This window comes from Idiotropiscis lumnitzeri, chromosome 12 (assembly GCF_059441095.1).
Source record: "Idiotropiscis lumnitzeri isolate Australia: NSW breed Sydney's pygmy pipehorse chromosome 12, RoL_Ilum_1.0, whole genome shotgun sequence".
NCBI lineage: Eukaryota > Metazoa > Chordata > Actinopteri > Syngnathiformes > Syngnathidae > Idiotropiscis > Idiotropiscis lumnitzeri.
The window spans coordinates 18,101,462-18,120,856 of NC_142402.1; the positions used below are offsets into that span (position 1 = coordinate 18,101,462).

The 19,395-nt window shown below is 39.7% G+C and overlaps 3 protein-coding genes across 3 annotated transcripts; all 3 read right to left on the bottom strand.

Moving 5' to 3' along the window:
- Nucleotides 1–1,050: 1,050 nt before the first annotated feature.
- Nucleotides 1,051–10,440, bottom strand: scp2a (sterol carrier protein 2a). Its single transcript, XM_088310760.1, has 16 exons — nucleotides 10,283–10,440; nucleotides 9,074–9,131; nucleotides 8,892–8,963; nucleotides 8,354–8,485; nucleotides 8,164–8,228; nucleotides 7,717–7,843; nucleotides 7,588–7,651; nucleotides 7,431–7,517; nucleotides 7,186–7,336; nucleotides 6,044–6,191; nucleotides 5,599–5,706; nucleotides 4,901–5,054; nucleotides 4,622–4,718; nucleotides 4,003–4,132; nucleotides 2,382–2,461; nucleotides 1,051–1,796 (listed from the first exon to the last, which is right to left on the bottom strand). The coding sequence occupies exons 1-16, from the start codon at nucleotides 10,334–10,336 to the stop codon at nucleotides 1,701–1,703; spliced, it is 1,623 nt and encodes a 540-aa protein (XP_088166886.1). The 5' UTR covers nucleotides 10,337–10,440; the 3' UTR covers nucleotides 1,051–1,700.
- A 114-nt stretch (nucleotides 10,441–10,554) lies between these two features.
- Nucleotides 10,555–13,112, bottom strand: czib (CXXC motif containing zinc binding protein). Its single transcript, XM_088310762.1, has 8 exons — nucleotides 12,922–13,112; nucleotides 12,754–12,837; nucleotides 11,764–11,820; nucleotides 11,565–11,646; nucleotides 11,457–11,488; nucleotides 11,285–11,362; nucleotides 11,021–11,086; nucleotides 10,555–10,947 (listed from the first exon to the last, which is right to left on the bottom strand). Exons 1-8 carry the CDS (start codon nucleotides 12,925–12,927, stop codon nucleotides 10,870–10,872), a joined length of 483 nt encoding a protein of 160 aa, XP_088166888.1. The 5' UTR covers nucleotides 12,928–13,112; the 3' UTR covers nucleotides 10,555–10,869.
- Nucleotides 13,113–13,400: 288 nt separating this feature from the next.
- uck2b (uridine-cytidine kinase 2b) lies at nucleotides 13,401–19,226 on the bottom strand. Its single transcript, XM_088310761.1, has 7 exons — nucleotides 19,060–19,226; nucleotides 16,814–16,973; nucleotides 16,405–16,501; nucleotides 16,145–16,287; nucleotides 14,921–15,018; nucleotides 14,791–14,839; nucleotides 13,401–14,696 (listed from the first exon to the last, which is right to left on the bottom strand). Exons 1-7 carry the CDS (start codon nucleotides 19,162–19,164, stop codon nucleotides 14,560–14,562), a joined length of 789 nt encoding a protein of 262 aa, XP_088166887.1. The 5' UTR covers nucleotides 19,165–19,226; the 3' UTR covers nucleotides 13,401–14,559.
- Nucleotides 19,227–19,395: the final 169 nt, after the last annotated feature.

Below are 19,395 nucleotides of genomic sequence, written 5' to 3' on the forward strand. Positions count from 1 at the left end.
TGTTTCGATAAGGGAGGGGCACAGTGTGGGTTCGGAAAACAAAAAGCTCAGGCGATCCCAGCCTTGAATCGGCACACCGCATCCTTCACGGCATGCTTGTTCTGTAACAAAGAATGTTGTGGATTGCGCTACGTGTTCATGTGGGGTTGTGTACAAATTCCTGGAAGATGACAATTCGTTGCCATGGCGACATCCGTGGACAATCTGGGTCCAGCAACAAACATCACAGGAGAAGGAGAGGTAAGGTAAATACGGGGAGGGGGGGGGGGGTCATCTCGAGTCTCTGGTCTGCATTAACATCCTGGAGATGACGACCTTCACAAAAGCCGAAGAAATTACTTTTAGGTCAGGCTGACTCTAATGTCAGTCAGCCTTATGTGTCTCCTTGGCCCTTTCAATGGTTCAATGGACATGAGTTGAATTTGTGGTCTTTTTTTTTTTTTTCCAAGGCAGGCTTTTGCTTAGTGCTGAGCTCACTCATGGCCAAAGTTTGAGTGATGACAACGCAACGCGGGACGTCTGTCAGAACTGGAAACTTTGCCAGTTCCAGGATTGCTACCGAACTTCCAAACTTCATCTTTGGCAGAAAGGACAGAACGACATACAATCTTCCACTTCTTCTTTTACACATCTTTGCCTTGTTGCATTGCATTTTAAATGCAAAAATTCAATTTTAAGTCTTTTTTTTTTTTTTTAGTATTTATACTCCATAACAGCGTGTGAGTACATATTTTTAAATTGGGCGACATGTTCTCAATTAAAGACGGCAATATGTTTTGTTTTGTTTTTTTTTTATTTAAAAGCAGGAAAAAGGTTTTAGCGAAACGTAAGAACAACAAAAAAAAGCTTCTTTAGCGCTAATATATCATTTGGGTTGATAATGATTTGGAATTGCTTTTTGTTTGGTTTATATGTGAATTTTGTATTGCCTGATTAATTTGAAATGAACAAACTGAAGCAAATTATATAAAATTAATTAGTTTCCCCAGGTTTGTATCACCCTGACACTCTGAATTACAAAAAAAAAAAAAAATTAAAAACTCACACAGAAATCTTTCTGCCGTTTATTAAAAGGTGTGTTGAGCTAATATTCCAGAGAAATTGACAGCAACCGTTATCAGGATGAATACGACAAAATTAGTCAAGGCAATTTTGTGGTTAAAATGAACTGAGGAATTCATCTTGACGCTTAGTTGAAAACCAATTCCTTTAAGTGCCTCCACTTTTCCATACAAAATCCGAATTAGCGGAGGACAGCGCGCTTCTGCTGCTGCTGCTCGGCTCTCAGACGCCGCGGCTTTGTGTGCATGTCGAGGTCCCTCGCAATATGGTCCATACCGCCACAATTTATTTTTTAATAGCGTGCAGAAAAATATTCATGACGGTGGGCCGGCATATGGCTTTGTTTGGTGCTCCACTGTCTGACGGCCGCTTCACTTCTTTTCCTTTTAATAATTATTAAATAATCAATTCACAATTCGTGTAGCATATATATATATATATATATATATATATATATATATATATATATATATATATATATAAGTATATTAGTATTAAAAGGTTCAAATTCACGCTTGATAGCTGAATTCTATATTTAAGTGCAGCGTGCAGAATCAGTTCTATTTGAGCTTATCAGTACTGATGTCTGTCAGAAAGGATTAAATGCCAAGGAAAAGGCTCCAGTCCCATCCCGGTAATCACAGTTTGGCCTTTCCCGGTGCCACCTGAAGGTTCTGCAGCTTCATGGCCATGCCCATATTCCCGGCAATCTTCAGCTTGCCCTTGAAAAACGCCTGCGGAGAAATGCGGTCGATGAGGACTGCTTGTTTTTTTTTTTTTAGACTCACAATTTACGAGTGTGTTAGTTTTGAATCGAATGCACTTTTTTTGTTTTTCTTTTTCTTTTTTCAAACGCCGTGTGGAGATGTCTCACGAATAAGTGGTGCGACGTGGAGTAAAAAAAAAAAAAAAAAGGTTTTCTAAAAATGGATGGACAAGTGGTGCTTTTGTAGAGAATAAAAAAAAAAAAGATTTCCACTTATTTAATGAATGTCACGAATGCATTGTTGAACATAAATTTTTTTTAAGGCATCAAAAAATGTAAGAGAGTCGCTTTGTGTCATGTTAGCCGTTTTGTGGACATTTTCTCCCTTTCGAAAGCTTTTCTTGTGGTTGAGTGAACCCTCCATAAAAACATTTCTTTTTCCGTTTGGGGTCGAGACCAAAAACAAGACCCAGCATGAAAAGATGTGTTTGCCAAAAATAAATAAATAAATTGCTGTAATGTAGTTTGTGGTCTTGTTGTGTTGGTGATATTGAGGAACACACAAAGAAACTGGTCGAAACTAAATAATTCACGCCAGTATTTTGGTACATACCGTTTGCGCGTTCAATTTTCCAGTCATCAGATCCAGAAGATCTTGATCACTCATGGTCAAGGTGCAATCGGCTTTTGTACCTGAAGGCAACATCAGTTAGAATGACTCAGCATGCGACATTTTAATTGCATCGGGATTTAAAAAAAAAAAAAAAACTCACACGCTCAAGGGAGCAATTTGGAGCCGTCTTTTTTTTTTTTTTCATCCCACCAATTTGCACAGAATATTAACAGACATCATAACAACAGTTTTGTCGGCATCTTGACGAACATCGGCTTTTTTTTTTTTATATATAAATCTGACAGCCGATAAGCAATCAATTCAAAACTACTTTAACGCCAAGGGAGAATTTATTTAAATTTTTAGAGAGCTTTATAAGAGATGCGGCTGTCATTTGGAACTCTCTGCTCCTTTTGTTGTTGTTGTTTAAGATTTCAATTATTTAGAAATTAGAAAAAAATTTGTATTAAATTCCTAACAAAAGAATTCTACAGTCCCTAAAGATCTCCATTGACTAAGATTAAGAAAAATAAATAAAAAATTGCAAATCTGAAAAGTTGTTCAAATCAACATACGCTGACAGATATTTTTCAAATTTAAAGAGTTAGAGATTTAATTAATTTTGATTTTTTTATTTTGACGACAATATTTTCTCTTTTACTGAAAATTAGTCTCGGCTCCAAATATCAGTTGTTATCGGCTTTTTGTGATTACTAATCATTGGCCTCGGCCGTGAAAAAAAAAAAAAAAAACGAATTAATCCAGACTTCCAAATGATTGTGCAACAGTTTTAAAAAGAGGTGGGGTTAAAAGAAGGCTGAAATTTTTTTTTTATTTTTGCCAGGGTTTTTGTTTCGTTTTCTGTTTCATTACGAAACCCGACGTCAACCAAAACTTTCTTGATTGATCGTGTTACGTGTTCAAAGTCGATAGATCGCACTTGAGGAGACACAGAGTGGCTGTTTGCAGGTAGACCACAATACAACCTTGTAGACGTTGCTTTTAAGAACTTGGTCATTCGGGTTGAAGTCGTTCTCTCTTTTGAGTCACAGCAGCCACGTCGTCAATGTTATTTTCGAGTGCAATTACTGCGGAGGGCCAGATTCTTTTCATACCACGGCAGGAAATGATCCGATTAAAAAGGACACATTCAAAACCTTTATATACTCCAAATGCAGCCTCACTCGTAATTATCCCAACAAAAATAAAACTTTCAGAGATTTGTGATCGAAACTAACAGGAGAGGAAACAAGATGAAGCAGACCTTTTTGAAAATACGCAAATAAAAACGTTGAGGAGCGCACTCAATGGCGAAAAATTTCATTGTTTGTCTTTTGGAGCTCTGAAAAGTCGTCCCTGCTTTCTTCCACGCGTAAAAAAAAAAAAAACTGCTTCTTCCCCCACACTTTGCCATTATGTGAGGAACACCTTGGAGCTTTTTAGCAACGGCTAAAAATACCTGCGTGGAGAGCCGAAAACGGCGTGAAACAAGGCAAGTCTTCATAAAGAAAAAAAAAAAAATAAAATAAAATAAACGTTTATTGCGGTTCCGCTGTGTGTTCAAGTTAATATGTAAAACGTGTTCAAAAATCGACAAAAGGCAAATTTTGCACTGAATTACCTGCCGCATTGGTGACGCAGCCGTCGCCATTTTTCACGTCCACAAACCAAGTGGCCTCCTTCCCATCGGGTCCGTCTTTCACTCGAAAAGCAAACACGCCGCCAACCTTCTTGACGAGCTTGGCTCCTTCCTGCGGGACGACAAAAAGCTTTGAGCGTCCTGAAACAATTTTGGAATCATTGCATTCATGTTTTGCGAGAGGCCTGAGATTATTTCATAAAAAAAATAAAAAAAAATATTTAAATAAAAAATCCGAGCACATCAGGTTTTTCAAATATTTGCTTGTTTTAGGGGAAAAAAAATCCACCTGTTGCAGAATCGAACCCGTCATTGTATAAATATGACATAACGTATTATTGTTAGCATTATTACTTCTTATTATCATTATTAAAACCTGATGTGTAGTGATGGGTAAACGGAGCTTCAAATCTGCTTCATGAACCAGTTGTAGTATTTTTGGACTCCTGTAGATGGCACTCTCTCTTCAACTTTGGCCGGAAAGCTCACTGACTTGCCATTTTTTAAACCATTTATTTAAACCAACAGCGCCCTCTAGAGGACTCAAAAATACAACGACTGGTTCATGAAGCAAATTTGAAGACGTGCAATGCCGCCATACCTCCTGTAGTTGTTTTTCAATCTCCTTGAAGACAGAGTACGATTTAAAGCCCTCCAAACTGTCGCCTGAACTTGTGGCAACTGCACTGACGTGGAACCTGAGGAGGCAAAAAAAATGTTAGCCGACTCAATTTTAGTCCCAAACGGAGAGCACGTTTTTTTTTTTTTTTTTAAATACTATTTGTAAGCATATAATTCCCAATCAAGAACACATGCCAGCCCCTCCTTAAGACTCGCCTTTCTCTGTAACACAGAATCTACGTGCCGAAATATGATGTACCTGGGCTCCTGTGTGAATCCCATTCTGTAAAGCGTGACAACCACGGCTCCTCCTAAGCCGATGTTGTGCTGCAAGGCAACTTTGGCCCCAGGAACTTGCCTCTTGTCAGCCTGACCTCTGAGCTGCCAGCAGAGCTCAGCACACTGCGCCAGCCCTGAGTCAAAAGATGGTAAACGGCGAGGTGAGGTGAGGTGAGGGCACATACAATCAAGGGTTCAAGAAACAAAAGAAGAGGGCACGTTCTCCAACGTCATGGTTAAGAACACCACTGCCAATAAGGTAGACAGGTACGCTAACATTAACGATGTGGACTTTTGAAACAGAAGGAAAAATGCAGGGATGCAAAAAACAAGCTAGTAAGGAGTTATTATGGCGTGACAAATCCGCCATACAATTATTATCTTAATATCTTAAAATTTAAAGTGGGTACGCCAGAACCACACACGCTTACAAAACGCCAAACACGCCAGTCACACGGGACACACACCACCTAGTGGCCATCAGAAGAATTGTTCTTTATTTGTTTATTTTATTGACGTTATGATTCTTCAAACTGTCGGGTTTGTTTTGGGCTCAAATAGGACACACGCCATCTAGTGGCCATCAGAAAGATTGTTCTGTATTTGTTTATTATTTTGACGTGATACTGATTCTTCAAACTGTCTTGGTGGCTCAAAAAGAAAGTGGAAAGTATGTACCTGTAGCTCCTAAGGGATGTCCTTTGGAGATGAGACCGCCACTGGGGTTGATTACATACTTGCCGCCGTACGTGTTGTCCCCTCTGTCGATCAGCTCTGCTCCTTTACCTGTCGAGTAAGCCAGCAAGCCAGTCAGACAAGCGTGAAGTGAAGCAACATCGTTTGGCATTTTCACCTCGCTTTTATTGCGTTGGGACTTTTTTGTTTCTGCTGTGCACGACTAGAGAAAGCTTTATTAATCACGAAGCGACATTTGTATTCATTTCAATGTTGATTATCGCAGCCATTTCAATCACAGGTGGGCCGAAGACGGAATGGTGAAGTACACCCCGGACTGGTGGTCAATCAATCACAACGATTCACTTGTCATATTTAGTCATTAAAGGCACTTGAAAGCTTGAATCGATTTGGCTTGACATTTTGGTCATATTGAATAGTTGCGTACCTTCAGGGCAGAGTCCCAGTGCCTCGTAGGTGATGAGCTCGTTAGCAGAGAAGCAATCGTGCAGCTCCACAACGTCAACGTCGGCGGGCTTCAGACTTGATGCTTCAAAACATTTTTTGGCCGCCAGGCGTGACATGTCGTAGCCCACCTAACACCAAACAGCAAATACATTTAGGACGAGGCGGAGCAAGATGCGCGTGCGTAGATAACAGCGTTGTTCCAGTCGAGATATGTATCGTTTGTACAAGTTTCTTTGTTGACACGTTGAAATTGCTCAACTGGATTCACAGGCAAGATAAATATTTTTGTGAATTGTTGGATTTCATTTACCAACATTTGACAAATTTGTGTTTATTTTTTTTCAAGACAATTACAAGACGGTTTGGGGAATAAGACGTTTAATTGAATTTTGTATCTTAAACAAAATACAAAATAACATTGATGGAAGGATGAACATCGCTTAAAGATTTAAATATTAATTATGCTTCTCTTTATATTTCACTGAGCTCGTTCTCAAGTCTTACCTCAACTTATTGATTTGTTATTCAGATCGCAGTCGTGCAAACCAACGCATTGTATCATGAGCCATTATTCGTTTTTTCTTTTTTTTTTATATTCAAAAGCCAGCTAGATACTTATGAAGCTTTACACTGTTGGGTTGATCATAATTTGAAATATTTGCCTCAACTGAGCGCTATTCTTGTTTGTGAAATCATTATTCGATAAACAGGAATGTGCGTCTATCGAGCCCCACCGGCAACCGGAAGAGTAAAAAAATTATGACTATAAAAAACAAAGTCATATTTAGTTGTATAGTCCGAACGTCTTTTTCAATCCAGTCATGTCCGAAGTTTTTTAGTCATAATTGCGAAATTTGTAGTTCATGGACGAGACACAAAGCGGAGCAGCCAGCAGCAACCATTCTCATCTCAGATTACGCAACACTCGAAAAGCAGAGCACAGCAACAGCACCATCTATTGGTAAAAAGTACGTACTACAACAAGGTCCAGGATATGCGTGATAGGAAAGTTTTTTAGTTCGGCTCATAAATGTTTAAATCAGATTTTAATGTCGGTGTTTTTCCAAATATGATCCTCAAAGCGTTGAAGTCGAGAACAAAAACACAAGAGCCATTTCTCACCATCTTAATGCAGCTGTTTTCATCAAATGTAGTTGACAGGTCAGTCACCATCTCTTGGGCCAGGATCTCCACTGCTTGCTTCTCCAGACGGTGTCGCCTAACAAAGTCCTCACTTGCCAAAATGACAGCACCGGCACCATCTGATGTGGGACTGATGAGAGGACAACGTATGTCCATACGCTTTTTTTTTTTTCTCTTTTAAATACCTTCATGAAATCTTGAATGAACGAATGGAAGTTTCTTACCAACACTGCAGGAGAGTCAAAAACTCAAACACCTTCCTGGAGTTCATGACCTCCTCCAAAGTGTACTCATCTTGGAACTGAGAATAACTACACACGCAAAACCGTTCTTAGCTTAGCGCAGAACCAAAATCGAGCTCCTGAATGCCATCGAACTCACGGGTTGTTGGTGGAATGCTTGTGGTTTTTCCAGGCCACTTTGGCAAAATGTTCAGGTTTAGAGCCTGCAAATGACCCAAACAAGCGTTGCTTTGGGATGCAGTTCTTCCAAAAGTTGACACAGGCATACCGTATTTTTCCATGTGCTCTCTGCCGGCGTTGCCGAACATCTGCGCCGCTGGCGGAGCCGCCACCATCCCGTAACGGTTGATCATCACCTCCATGTGCTTGTCCATGGGACTGGTCCTATCCATGTACTAGATTAAAAATGGAACCTTTCAGTTGTTTCGTGCCATACTACAAATACACACCTGCCACAACTTTTCATACAATTGCAAAATATAATGACAGCTGTATTTGCTTATATGCGGGATAGTGAAACAATGCATGCTTCAATTTTTAACAAAATAATTGTGAAAGGGAGTTGCATGGGCCATAGAAGAACTTGTTTGTTTTTTAGGTCCGATGCAGTTTGCACAGCAGTGAATGTTTTTATTATTAAAACGCGTATTTGTATGACCTTTCGTGTGATTGTAAAATGCATGAAATATGTTCAAAGTTTGGATGTTTTATTTACCTTTGAGGACAAAGATCCCCTCTCCATCTTTTCAAATCCAAGTGCAAGCACACAGTCTGAGAGACCTGAAGGTAAATCAGAAATTGATTCATTTACTTTTTACATTTTACAGTCAAGAACTTCATGGTCAGGTCACAAAACGACAATTTTACTTTTAAAGAATAAAATAAAATGATCGTGCTCAACTCACCGCCTTGGATCAACTGCCGTGCCAGGAAGAGGGCAGTGGAGCCGGTGGAGCAATTATTATTGACGTTAATGATGGGGATGCCGGTCAAGCCCAGGCTGTGGTAAATGGCCCTCTGCCCACACGTGGAGTCTCCTAAAAGGAGAGGAAAGGTGCAAGAAAACAGATAAAATATTGTAACCTTCACCTTGAAAGTATTTTAAAAAGTTGTGTAATATCTCGTAGCATTCTTTTGTTATTTTACAAATGAATAAATCGTGACAAACTTACATTTTTTAAACAATTTAAAATTCAATTTTTTCAAAGTCCATTTTTAAGTTACATTTTTTTAAATAAAAATGGACAATATCCATTTCTAAAAAAAATGAATGCTATTGAAAAAGTAACTTTTTTTTCCAATCATGTTTTTATTCATTTCATTAATAATTTAAAGGAACAAAAGTGCAATCTTGTGATATTAAACTTTTTTTTTATACATTTGATGTTTAACATTTAGTGATGATATCCTTCAACGTTTTAACTTTGCAGGCAAATGCCTTACCATAGACATATCCCACACATGCTTGTTGGATTGCGGTGTACGGGATTCCTGCATCTGCAAGAGCCTTTTCACCTGCACAAGAACCAAGATTATGCTCTTGTAAATGATCACACAAATCAAAGTGCATTCCGATATGCTTGTGAACGGCCGAGCAATGTCAAAATTTCTGTTCAGATAAGCACCCGCTTCCTTGGCCATGTCAGGGTAGTCATAGTCGCCTCGAGCTCCGGGCTTGTCAAACTGTAGCAGAAACACGCATGAAAAAATTATAAACATATTTTTAACTACTTGATTGAATGCTCAAGTATGGAGTCAAAAACATTACATTTCACAGCACATGACATATTCTGGATATTCCTAAGAAAAATAACGAGTCATCAATCATCAAACTTCCCGTAATTGGTCCAAAAAGTATTTAATTACTACAACTATGGTATCTTTGTTCAACTCGCGATGTCAGTGACCTAGAGTGATGCACAAAACTTAATGTTCGTCCAGTGGATGGCAGAAGGTACATAATTAACCAGGAATACATCCACGGTGTGATATTTTTGCTTAGTGGTATGTTTTATTCCAAACCCACTCACACTGATCCCCTCCGTCTTCCTCTTATTTGCAGCACATTTCACACACAGGAAAGTCAATTTGCTTCACACAGGCAAAAGCACAACACCTAAAAGCATTTACAAACAAAGACCTTCAAAGGCAAAGCAAAGAATAAAAGTATTTGACTAAAGAATTATTAAAATAATATGCATTTACAACAATTAAACGCATTTACAAACAAAAGATTTAAAGTCATTTAAAAGGAAATTATGGAAATAAAATGGCGCTTTGAAGAAATCAATCTGCTTGAAAGGTTAAAAAAAAATAAAAAAATAATACAAATATTGTTATTAAATTCGCGAGAAATTTAATACGTTTATAACAACTTTTTCCCACACATCCAGAAAGCAAAGGAGCACACAACATAATGTTTTACAACAAAGAACACAGGACACTAAAACTAGACACGTTAAAATGTTATGACAGAATGTTGTTGTGGGAGTAAAAAAAAAAAAAGAGGGCAGCGGTCAAACGACCCTTAACACACATTTTGCTTTGGAGATGAACTATGCACTGAGAGCGCTGAACACGTTGCATAACTACCGAATAGCAAAACGTTTTAAATCGAAATCGAAGCTGGCAAAAGTTCGTCTACCGAATTAAAAAAATAATCTGAATTCACTTGGGATGATTTCATCAAGAAAATATTGCAACTGTGAAATGTTTTGATGTTTACAGAAACGTCTTGCTTCACTACTTCTGGAATACCAACACAGCAATCGTGCGCACATTCGCAAAGATTTTTTTCAGTTTATTTTTATTTATAAAATGATAATTGAATTTACCTTGGTCATGCCGACGCCGATGACAAACACCCGATTATTGTTCGCAGGAGCCATTCTTCGATGCTTGTTGTGTGAATGTCAGTTTGGATTCACAAGCACTTCCGGTTTTAGCGCTCGTGTGCAAAGATCGTCTATTGTAAAAATAGGCGTCACTGCGGTCGTCTATTGTAAGAGTAGGTGTCACTGCGGGTTGCGAGGAGGCAGTCAAAAAATAAATAATTGATATCAACAGTATGCAAATGAACCTTTGTATGTGTGTGTCGATAGTTTTTAAATACTTGAATGTCTAAAATCAATTTTATTGACTGATGACTCTCTAATTGACTCTCTACTACTGAGTGAAATCTGAAAAAGAAAATACAAGCGAGGAAGAAAACTTCTAGATGAAAGTTTTGTACATTTATTTTATTGTGGCCAATTAAAAAATCTGAATTGAGCAATGCATGTATTTATATGTTCATATCAGTTGACGAGAACTGTTAAAGCCACGTTGCGTCCCCTCGGACATCTTCGGAATCCATCTGGAAACTGGACAGACAATATCTGCCAATAGTGTCCATTCATATCACACGGGTCACATGACACCATCAGCACTTGATGAACTGGTGCGTGACCTCATATATTCCCACTGATTCCTTGACTTTCTCATCGTAGTCTGTCCAATCCTGAAACGTGGACAACAGCATTTGGAAAAAGGACAATATTTCAGTCTGGCACAATCAACGAAACGAATCTTACTTTTTCGAGTAGGTTTACTTCAGGAAATGACGTTCCAGACTCTGCTCCTTGTGCAGCAAAGCCAGCCTGAGGTGTGTTAGAAAGAGAAAAACGATGTTGATTTTTCAAATAGTTGCAGACTATTTTTCATGTTTGTTATTTACAATTACTTTTCTTGGCGTTTTTAGGCCATGCAAAATGTCAATTTCAATTGAACAGACATTAATGGCCGAGCCCTCTCCCATTCATCTGTTAAATCCAAGTTCCACTGTAATATTTACTTACTTGTGGCTGGAAGTCAACGGGCTCCAGACCTCGACATTCAAACTGCACCATCGTCTTGAACTTTTCACTGTCCTCAGCCTTCGATCAAACAGATATAAACAAGGGTAAGCGACACAATAATGTTTACAAATGACAGACTAGAAAACTGGTAGCGTTCAGGGTGTATGCTCACGTTATATGGCGTAATGGTGTCTCCGAGGATATCTGTCCGAAAGCATATTTTAGGAGTCGACAAAGATGGGATGATCAAGAACAAAGACATTAACAGGCGGGCTCTGACCGATTGAATTTTCCCTGGAACAAAGTTTACACTTCTGGACCATGCTGGCGCTTCCTCTTCCTCCTTTTAACGGTACGCTTTCCTGAGCACACAGTAAAAAGAAAATTAAATTAAATTTAAAAAAAAAAAAAAAAAAGAGGAAACACTGATCGAATGGAGATCATAACTAAAATGTCATCATGTCAAGCATCAATCTTACCGCCAGGTTTATATACTGCCATTTATCGGGAATCTCGCCACAGTTGCCACACTTGAGCTTATATTTGAGAAAAGCATATTACAATGTTATAGAAAATGTGTTAAATACAGCATACATGACATGATGCAATAAAATATAGATTACATATCACCATCAAATTAAAAAAATTCTTTAAAATGGTTTATGCGCCCCCACTCGTCTAAACATGGCATTCTTATTAATATTGCATTTGTGGAATATGAATTAAGCAATTAAGTTAAATCCACACGCTTTTAACCATTGGAGGGGGTGACCATTTTTCCCTGTATTACCACTCGCTGTCGACTGAAAATGACATCACAGGGCTCAACGCGTATACATCACATGACCAAACCCAGAAAAACAGGTGAGTCTTGCATTGTGCCAAGTTTTTAAAATAAGAATTGTACATAATTGACAGTAGGGCTGTCGCTATTGAATATTTTTAGAATTGATTATTCTATTGATTATTCTAACGATGTATCAATTAGTCCATTTTTTTTTATTGATCACTTTTTTATAAACCAATTCTTGTTTATTTGGTAATGTTTTGTGATTTTTTTTTAAACAAAAATCATATAGTCCGGAGAATAATTATTGTAGAGACGTTTGACAACTTTAACTTATACAATGGCTATAAACAATACTCGATTATTAAAATAGTTGTCGATTATATCATCGATAAGTTGTTGACTCATTGAAAATAACGCCGTATTATATTTGTAGTAAAGTACTTTTCGGATTCCGTACTTCGTTACTTGAAGTTGAATCAATACTACTTTTACGAGGCTTTTTTTTATTTTTAAACACAGGCATTTTTAATTTTGCGAGTACTTTTGCACATCTGTCAGACAGCAATAAATTCTGAAGTACACCTCGACTAGGTTGATCAGGTGTGAAGTCAAAATGCAGTACTTGTTACTTGTTTAGTCAGTAGTCAGAATTAGCAAGCAAGCTTGACAGACAGCCTACCTTCAGAAACCAGCGGAAGTCTTCACCCACTGGTCTCACGTCGGTGACATTCTCAAGAGTGGCTTTGAACTGGAGCCCAAATTTCTGTCAAGAGAATGAAATGAAAACATTTGGATGTGCAACAATGCTTTCAGTGTTTCTGAGGAGACGTGCAGAAGCTTCACGTACCACCATCTTGGGTTGCTATGTTGCGTTCAGGAAGCCTCCGTAAATTGGCATGGTCAAAATATCTGAAATTAGGGGTTTGGTTATCAGTGTAGGGGGGGTCAGTTTTAAGGTTTTAACACAATCCAATCAAAAAACACGACGTCACGAATATCAGAGCATAGGCCTAGTTTTACGGAGGAAAACTTTGGGGGTATTCTTGGCGTTGAAAGCGCCAATGCATTATGAACTTTACCAAGGCGAGATTGTGGGAAACATTGCTACCTATCGGCCAAAAAGTGTAATTGCGGTATTTTAAGTGTAAAGCAGAGTATACGATGACAATAAAATTCCCAAAAATTGTTACACAATGAACGGAGAGTCTTGGGCTAATCCATCCGCTTCGCAAGCGACATGCTGCGCGTTGATATCCATGGCTCCTGCTCATACTTTATATGCGTTAATTTGTGGGGTGAGCTGCACAACAAACATATAGAGACAGATGGTACTCAAGTCATTTTATTGACCGTTAAATGACTAATGACGTCATCCACGTACAAGTCTTTCAAGTATTACCCAGCAGCCATACGGTATGGCATCGTTCAGTAAAATCGGATCGTACAAAATAAATACATAAGAGGGAATAGAAAAATGATTCAAAGCGGTTTTATTGTAATCCGAAGTCCAAGTGGTAACGAGCGTGGATATTTGCTGTGCATGGTTAACCTGAGGCAACTTCATGGAGGCATTGTGGTGCTTTTCGGTGGCTTATGGCCACACTATTGCTGTTGCATTACCTTTTTTTTAGTAACCTGAGTAGATTGCATATGCAAACTTAAATTTGAATTTAAAAATGGAGAAATTCATAATTACAACTAAGCTTGATGTTGCGCCTTTGTCCACACTCTCCAAGGAAGTAAGTTTGAGCCAAATATATAGTCACATTTTTTTAACAGCCATGCCTTCGCAAGTCATCACACCGGTTATTGGCATCATTGGTGAGGTATCAGCCTGGCAATTGCTAATTTTGTTTTGTTTTTTGCTGCAGCAAAGACATTTTACACGGCAGAGTAAACAGATGCTGTGGTTTTGCACATTACACTTCACAAGACGGGGCAACACTGAAAAGAAGTAGGAAACCATGCTGAGATTGTCATACAAGAACAAAGTGCAATCTGAGTTTGTTCAACCACATCGTGGATCCTACATCCTTATTTGGATCACATCCAAACAAACATTTATCATACTCGCAGACTATTGGAGATTCAAGTTTCATCAGATTCCCCAAAAAAAAAAATCACCTCCCCTCTTCTTTTATTCATCATCGGCATGTACTTCCATAAAGCCACAGGGGATACATTGAAACCAAAGTTAAACCTGCAAGAAAATCGGATGTAGGTTCATATAAATCCAAGGGCATCATGAGACTAAGAGCTTCTTTTCAACTCTCCCGACAAACGTGAATCCCAAAATTCCACTATTACAATGAATGTAACTAAACAGCAAGGAATAGTCGTAGTAATAAAAAGGCATTTTGATTCTTGATGCAAATCAGTTTTTTTTTTTCCTTTCACTCATCTTAAATACAGTGTTGCCAACTGGCATTATTTACAGCGCTGGCCCATCACCCCTCTTCGGCCTGGGAAGAGAGGTGCGGCGAGGTCAATGCGGCCGACTGCTGGACTCGGATGTCCGTCGTTGCCGCGGGGAGGTGTGGCCATTGGTGCAGCCGTTGTGACGCTTGTTTAGGCCGCCGTTGAGAATGTCTTGGATGTGCTGTACTATCAAGTTGATGGCCACTGCGGACAGAATGGGGGGGGGGGTTGTGAAGAGTCGGGAAAAACTCTCACGAGGAACGCAAACAGTTGAGTGTGCAGTCTAAATAAATTTTACCGAGGTTATCTGCTCCGCGGGGGATAATCACATCAGCGTACTTCTTTGTCTAGGTGAGGTCAAGAAAACATGAAAGAGGTCAAACACGGAAACGGTGCAACTGCCACGGTGACTCGGCCACATCACGTACTGGCAAGCAGAACTCCTCGAAGGCCGGTTTCACAAACGTTATGTACTGTGCCAGCACTTGCTCCAGCTCACGTCCACGCTCACCGATGTCTCGCAAGACTGGAACAGAAATGGCAGCAATTGGGGGAGGGAGGGAAAAAAAAAAAAAGTGAACAATTAGTCACATTGACAGCAGCGCTGTAGACGCGTTACGTTTCACCTCCGTTATTTTAACATTTTCGCAGTTTTTCCCTCGTCCGGTATTAAAGTGCTGCAGCTAGAATCCTGACAAGGACGAGAACGTTCGATATCACCCTGATATGAGCCCATTTGCATTGGCTCCAATTCCACTTGAGATGCGATTTTAACGTATTGCTACTTATCTATAAAATATTGCATAACGTAGCAATGCTGATTAATTGAAAAATTCTGGTCTTTTAGTGATCCGAGAGCCAAAAAAGAAGTCCGCAGGTTCTTGTGCGTTTTCTATTCGGGCAAAAGTGCTCTGGAATGCTCTACCCAAGGATATTACAAGTGACACCTCAGTAGAAACGCTCAAAACATGACTTATTTATATTATTCTTTTTACTGCCGCTTACATTTCCTGATTTTTCTTTAAAAAAAAAAAAAAGTTTGCCCAGAGAACTAAATATTTCATAAACAAGAGTTTATAATTAATGTTGATCATTTACTGACACTGCAACTTATACCTGGATAAAAATTAAGCAAAAAAATAATTGACAGTAAAATTTCCTCCTTAGCCGATCAAGGAAATGTATTCCAATGCAATTCTACCTACAGAAAAAGATCACAGGCATGAGCTTCCCATGGTTTTGGAAAGTCAAGGTTTGAAAAACTGCTAAGACAGGCTGTGAGCAATAATGAGCCACTGTTTTTTTTTTAGACGGGATGTCTTAGCAGGGCACATGTGACCTGCCGCTTGCAAAGTTAGTTGCTTAAACGAGCAGCAGTCTCTGTGAAGTTAATTGCCTCAAATTAACTTTTTTTTTTTTTCCACTTCCTCGGGGCAAAGTGGAGGAGGAGGGAGGGAGCAAAACGAGAAACTGCCAGCAAATGCTTGTTTGCTCTGATCAATGTGCATTGGACCTAATGCGTAGCCCACGGGTCTGTTCTAAAAATAGCTCATCAGCGATGGAACACTGCGACTTTCTAATTAAAACGGAAGAAGATGAGAAAGAGGATAGTTTTTGCGCATGTGAAGTGAAATCCGTCTCGTTGCACACACCTCTCCGAGAGAGCCGAGTGTCTGGGTCAGTGTCGACAAACAGCTTCATCTGGAATAGGTCACGGATCTCCTGCGAGTAGAACATCAGGATGCCCTCAAAGAGGACCACGTCGGCTGGATACACCGTGACAAATTCGTCCTTCCTGAAACTCACGACAAAGGTTTTCCAAGTGAGCAGACACGAGTGCTCGCTGAATTTACCGCTGACGCACTTGGCGGCGATAAGCGGCGCGTTGACACACAAGCAAACGTGTGCTCACCTGGAATGAGTGACAAAGTCATAAACTGGGATCTGGACCGTTTTCCCTTGCAGGATGTCCCTGAGTGTTTGCATGATCAGCTCGTTGTCAAAGGCATCTGAAAGGAAGGGAAGGGGGGGACACTTGCTCAGCTTTTCTTAACCCAGGCTCGGTGACACGCGGCACGTTTGGTAACCCCCCCCCCCCCCCCCCCCCCCCCCAGCCAACAGCTGTTTGGTTCAATCTCTGAGCAGCTGCCTCTGAGAAAGGCCATCTGGGATTTGAAACCGGAAGACACTTTACGGGGAGGTAAAAGACAATCCTAAAATGGAGCTCACGCTTCGGCATATTTTTACCTTTCATGGGTTGAAGAAATGTATATGGATTGTACGTGTAATTTCCTCAAACAAGGAAATGAAGTTTGATATACCTGGATGGTCAAAGTTGAACTGGCCCTTGAGTGCCTTGGCGTTCTGGTCAGGAGTCAGGACCTTGTAAAAGCTGTCCTGGCTGAGGATGGCCACCTGCCTCTGGTGACGGTCAATCTTGTTTTGGCCCAGCAGCTCCATAATCTTGCCACAAACGGACGACTGCAAGTATAAACCAAGGGAAACATATGGAGGTAAATTTGGTGCAAAAGTACCTGGCATCTGTACAAAAATGATTGAAGAAATTTGTAGTTGTAAAAAAATATAGCTTGTAATTGGGGGAGGGATGAATTAAGCTGTATGAAATAACATTTAATTTGAAGTGAAAAAAAAATAAATAAATCAAACATCAAAATAGCTCTATCTGATTGAATAAACTTGCAATTGTTTCCTATCCTGCACAGTCCTCGTTGACCTGGACCACTAGACGCGACTCCTGGCGAATGCTGACGGGACATTCTGTCTAATTGCCGAGTCAGTGCTGCTGCTGTTGCGTTCATCAAAATCATGCCACACAAATGTCAAACATCTTTCGTCAGCCCAACACAGACGCTGATTTGCAGGGGAATTAACTTTCTTTTTTTTAAACTTCTTTTACTAACCTAACAGCGCTCTAAATGTCAATCAGAACTGAGCATTCTGGTATTTATTTTTTTTTACGTCATTATATGCAGGTGCACCCAAGGATGTATATATCCATATTAATGGAGAATTATCTATCTGGGTGCCTAACAACAGACTTGACAGCAACTAATTATTTATTTACAATGACACATATCTAAAGAGTGTGCTGCAGTAAGCCAGCGCTGCTTTCAAACAAGCAGGTTAAGATTACATCATGCAGACCAACTCGAATTGGACTGCATGATTGGAATTTTCCAAGATCAAACACGTGCCACTGACTGCTGCAAAGAGAGGAGAAAAAAAAAATATCCAAACTATAAAATTACTGTATACTGTAGTATGCAGCAAGGAGACCACAGATTTCCCTTTTTTTTTATTATTATGCAAACTGTGTCCCGATTTTATTTAACGCAGGCTCAATGTGTTTGCCCCTTTCATAGTTGGAAAGGTTAAAATTTCTATTCCAAAAATCCCAGTGCTGAAATGCAGGTATGTAATCATACTGGTTTTGCAAGTGTTTTCGCACATGTCAGTGGTAATCAACCAACCAGAAAGTGCAATATAAAGCCTAAGTCAAGTGCCTCCCCAGCAAAAAACAGAAATACCTCTATAATTTCTTAGGATTTTAATGTTACCACACAAACCCATTTTTAACAGTACTTAACTGTATTTATTCCACAGGCAGACAGCAGTCACGGGTGAAGTTTATTAATTAAAATAAAGGGCGATTAGAGTTTGACAAAATGATCTAATCTGGTGCGGTGAAAAGACCTCTGAGGATATGTAAACTATGATAAAAGGCAATCGTTCTATATCGTTTTCATTTCATATCAGATTTTGTAAAACATGCTCGTTATTATTCAGCTGCGTGGGTTCCATGCTCGATTTGTTCTAATAAATTAATGGCAGGCGTGCCAGTCATTTTGCAATGAGCCATAACGGGTTCCAAAATGGACGGTTGCGACTATGACAATAAAATTAACGAGTTAAAGGCGCTACCTTCATCTTCGATGCGAACCAAGAGCTGGGGGAACGAGGGGAACATCTTTTACAGCGCCGCAGTCGAATATGGGTCATTGGTGACTCTTTTTGATAAAACCGTAATCGTAAAATTGCGTTTATGTCAGTATAAAAATTGAAAAAGCATTTTATAATTTTGTAAAACGATGTGTCACCCGAAAGTAAAATAGACCGGTACATTTGTTCAGCCTGGGAACAATGCTTGGGACTGTTTACAAACAGGAGGCTGGCTAAGAAGAACGCTAGCGCTCGGCATTGTCTTCCATAGCAAGCTATGCTAGCGTGTGATGGAATTTAGCCCGGCAGCTAAAGCTAAAATCATGAACACCGACTCACACAAAAGGCGAGTCAGAAATCATCGCTACTTAAAGGCAATTAAAAAAAAAAAAAGACGAAAATAAATTTTTTTTCGCGCAAGGTTAAACCGGGTGAATGTTGGGGGCGAGACAGTCCACCAGATGATACAGCTGTCAATCAAGCGCCACCGAAGCCACGCGGTCAGGCACAGCCGGCAGCCGTATGAGATGTGACACGTCATATAACTCGGAAAAAATACGAGTGACAATTCGATCGAGTCACCCAAGACGCTAGCTACGATGCCAACCTTTCCGCTGGCGGTGCCTCCAGATACACCGATGAGAAAAGGTTGCCGTATTATGTCGGTATTGTCGCCCCGGTCCCGGAGGTGTGTTTCGGAGTCGCCGGCCATACTTGCAATGTGGAGCAGAGAGCGATGGGCTGGAAGATCACTGAGAATGGGCTCCTCCCATATCGCCACATGTTGTTTTATACACTTGTCAGAATTGATTCTTAACATTTTATATGTGCTCATTTTTGCTTTTAGTTTTATTTACGCGTCACAAAATTGACACTTAGGGAGTTTTAAGGAGACAATTTGTAAAAATCTAGTTTCCGGGTAAGAAAATGATATCCAATCGTA

Excerpts from the sequence above, each read along its gene's own strand:
- scp2a (XM_088310760.1), bottom strand. The coding sequence starts at position 10,336 with ATGGCTCCTGCGAACAATAATCGGGTGTTTGTCATCGGCGTCGGCATG. Across the intron at positions 7,652-7,716 it reads AGAGCACATGGAAAAATACG|GCTCTAAACCTGAACATTTT; the intron begins GTATGCCTGTGT and ends GGTCATTTGCAG. Across the intron at positions 1,797-2,381 it reads GAAAATTGAACGCGCAAACG|GCGTTTTTCAAGGGCAAGCT; the intron begins GTATGTACCAAA and ends ATTTCTCCGCAG.
- czib (XM_088310762.1), bottom strand. Across the intron at positions 11,363-11,456 it reads ACACCATTACGCCATATAAC|GCTGAGGACAGTGAAAAGTT; the intron begins GTGAGCATACAC and ends GTTTGATCGAAG. Across the intron at positions 11,087-11,284 it reads CCGTTGACTTCCAGCCACAA|GCTGGCTTTGCTGCACAAGG; the intron begins GTAAGTAAATAT and ends AACACACCTCAG.
- uck2b (XM_088310761.1), bottom strand. The coding sequence starts at position 19,164 with ATGGCCGGCGACTCCGAAACACACCTCCGGGACCGGGGCGACAATACC. Across the intron at positions 16,502-16,813 it reads GTTCAACTTTGACCATCCAG|ATGCCTTTGACAACGAGCTG; the intron begins GTATATCAAACT and ends CCTTCCTTTCAG. Across the intron at positions 14,840-14,920 it reads TCGAGGAGTTCTGCTTGCCA|ACAAAGAAGTACGCTGATGT; the intron begins GTACGTGATGTG and ends GACCTCACCTAG.